The 2,316-nt window shown below is 35.6% G+C and overlaps 1 protein-coding gene across 1 annotated transcript; it reads left to right on the top strand.

Moving 5' to 3' along the window:
• The first annotated feature begins 1,244 nt into the window (after positions 1-1,244).
• LOC120136579 (histone H2A-like) lies at positions 1,245-1,967 on the top strand. The gene is made up of 2 exons (XM_039152561.1): positions 1,245-1,507; positions 1,590-1,967. Exons 1-2 carry the CDS (start codon positions 1,298-1,300, stop codon positions 1,827-1,829), a joined length of 450 nt encoding a protein of 149 aa, XP_039008492.1. The 5' UTR covers positions 1,245-1,297; the 3' UTR covers positions 1,830-1,967.
• The last annotated feature ends 349 nt before the right edge of the window (positions 1,968-2,316 follow it).

Raw genomic sequence — 2,316 nt, 5'->3', positions numbered from 1 at the left:
TTATATTCGCGTTGCGATAGTACTGTTTACCTATATAGATAATTAGCATTGCATATACGGAAAGCATCGAGTTCCAGGATATAATATCTCTTTGGGGCATTCTATCAAACAAGTTTCGAGCATCCGAAATTTTCCCGAATTTAGAATACAGAGAAGACAAGTATCTAGAAACGCATCGTCGGGTGTAAAATAGTGACGATCCATGTCAGATTGCTTGTCTCTTGACCGACATCGTTGACCCGAAGACATTCGAGCACGAGCGGCGTGTATGCTTCAGCCGTCGCTCGGCCACCGGAGTACAACGAATCAATTGCTTGGCAAAGCTTTTGCCTGCCTTCATTTTTTTTGGAATTACAATTTTTTATTTTCTATTTTCAATAAATGAGAGTTGAATACATTGGCGGGAAAACTGTGTATCATCGTAAAGTCACAATAGGTTTCTACAAAATTATGTAGGCATAATCACAAACGAAGGCTTGTTTCAATGGCAATGCTTCCTTTTCGTCCTTCATGTAGCACGATATGGGTTTGAATCCCAACTTGCTTAAATTGATGATTTTTCCCCTTTATCCTTTGGTGACACGTGCATCTGGTTGGATGGAAAATATTATATTAAATAAACTAAAATTATATAAGAAAAAGCTCTCCAATCATATGATGACATGTGTCGTCATATGATTAGAGGATTAAATTTATTATATTAAGTTAAACTAAATTGAAAGAATGTATAAATATCAATGATCCAATATATAATTATACTAGTTTTATGAACTGTCATGTCATCACTTCCGTTAAGTATTAACGTTAGTGGTCTGATTGAATGCATTTAAATAGTTGAGTGATCTTATAGATTAGAATTCAAAAATTGTGGTCGAAATAAAAATAGACTATAGTTGTATGGTCTCTGCTATAGTTTACCCTTTTTTTTAAAAAGCCTAACTCTGCCCAAAATTAGCGGTCACTTTTAAAATCCTGAATTCAATAAGCGGGAAACAGAAAAATATTTGTAAATGGCGCCCAACTTATATTTGAATGATTGAAAAAAAAAAGTTTAAAAACATCTCAAAGCTTGTTTCTCATTGGTTCGTTCATAAAATCATGCGGATCTTCAAAATATGATTTGGAACCGTCGATAAGTTCCCATCTAACGGCATTAATTCGTTACCCATTTCACTCCACCTCGAACATGTCCAATCTATAAAATTGTCGGACCTTCAGGCGGTCCGAACCATCTGTAGCAATCAACATCTTCTCGTTTCAAACCCAAGCGTTTACTTTATTGAATCACATAGGAACAATGGAAAGTTCAGCAAGAGTAAAGAAGGGAGCTGGAGGGAGGAAAGGTGGTGGCCCCAAGAAAAAGCCTGTTTCAAGGTCTGTCAAAGCTGGACTCCAGTTTCCCGTCGGAAGGATCGGCCGTTACTTGAAGAAAGGAAGGTATTCGCAGCGGGTCGGAACTGGAGCCCCGGTTTACTTGGCTGCTGTTCTTGAGTACTTAGCCGCTGAGGTAGCTGAAGTTTAAATTAAATTGTAGAATTTATTCATATCCTTTTTGGTTTTATGATTCTTAATTTGGGATTTTAATCCAGGTTCTGGAATTGGCTGGAAACGCCGCACGTGATAACAAGAAGAACAGGATCATCCCAAGACACGTGCTGCTCGCCGTGAGGAACGACGAAGAATTGGGCAAACTCCTCGCTGGCGTCACCATTGCTCACGGTGGAGTGTTACCAAACATCAACCCTGTTTTGTTGCCGAAGAAGACCGAAAGGGCCGCGAAAGAACCCAAATCCCCATCGAAGGCCACCAAGTCTCCCAAAAAAGCTTAGTTTGTATTAAGAAACTCAGATTAGCAGGAGTTGGATTCCTCCGTGCTTTTGTTATGTAGGTTTAGAATATTTTAGGCAATATTAATGTCATATGTATGTTACTTTAATGGAAATGAAATATCTTCTTTTTGCTCTTTACATATCTGCTTAGTTTGGTAAATGAATTGAATGTTCAACCAATGTTTGTGAATAGTGTGACAAGAAGTTTGTTTATTTATTAAATGAATGAATATGAATAAGATTTTATGTTTGTTTAATTAAATGAACGAACATGAATAAAGAGTTTTTTCGTTTATTTATGTTCGTGAACGTTGGATTATATGTTTGTTCATTTATGTTTAAACAGAAGAAAAATTGAATATGTTACGAAATTTTTTGAAGTTATTTAGTTTTTAAAAAGATTATTTTGTTGAATAAATTAATTTTAAAATTTTATTATGTTAATATAGTTTATTTTGATTTATGTATGTTTTTGAAGTATTCAAAT

Source organism: Hibiscus syriacus, unplaced genomic scaffold, assembly GCF_006381635.1.
Source record: "Hibiscus syriacus cultivar Baekdansim isolate YM2019G1 unplaced genomic scaffold, ASM638163v2 tig00110634_pilon, whole genome shotgun sequence".
In the NCBI taxonomy this organism is placed as follows: Eukaryota; Viridiplantae; Streptophyta; class Magnoliopsida; order Malvales; family Malvaceae; genus Hibiscus; species Hibiscus syriacus.
Note: the sequence above shows the minus strand (reverse complement) of the source record. Positions and strands in the feature narration are given on the sequence as shown.

Bases quoted from the DNA above. Each gene is read 5' to 3' on its own strand.
- LOC120136579 (XM_039152561.1), top strand. From the start codon at position 1,298: ATGGAAAGTTCAGCAAGAGTAAAGAAGGGAGCTGGAGGGAGGAAAGGT. The intron at 1,508-1,589 runs GTAGCTGAAGTT...ATTTTAATCCAG, and splicing joins TTGAGTACTTAGCCGCTGAG to GTTCTGGAATTGGCTGGAAA.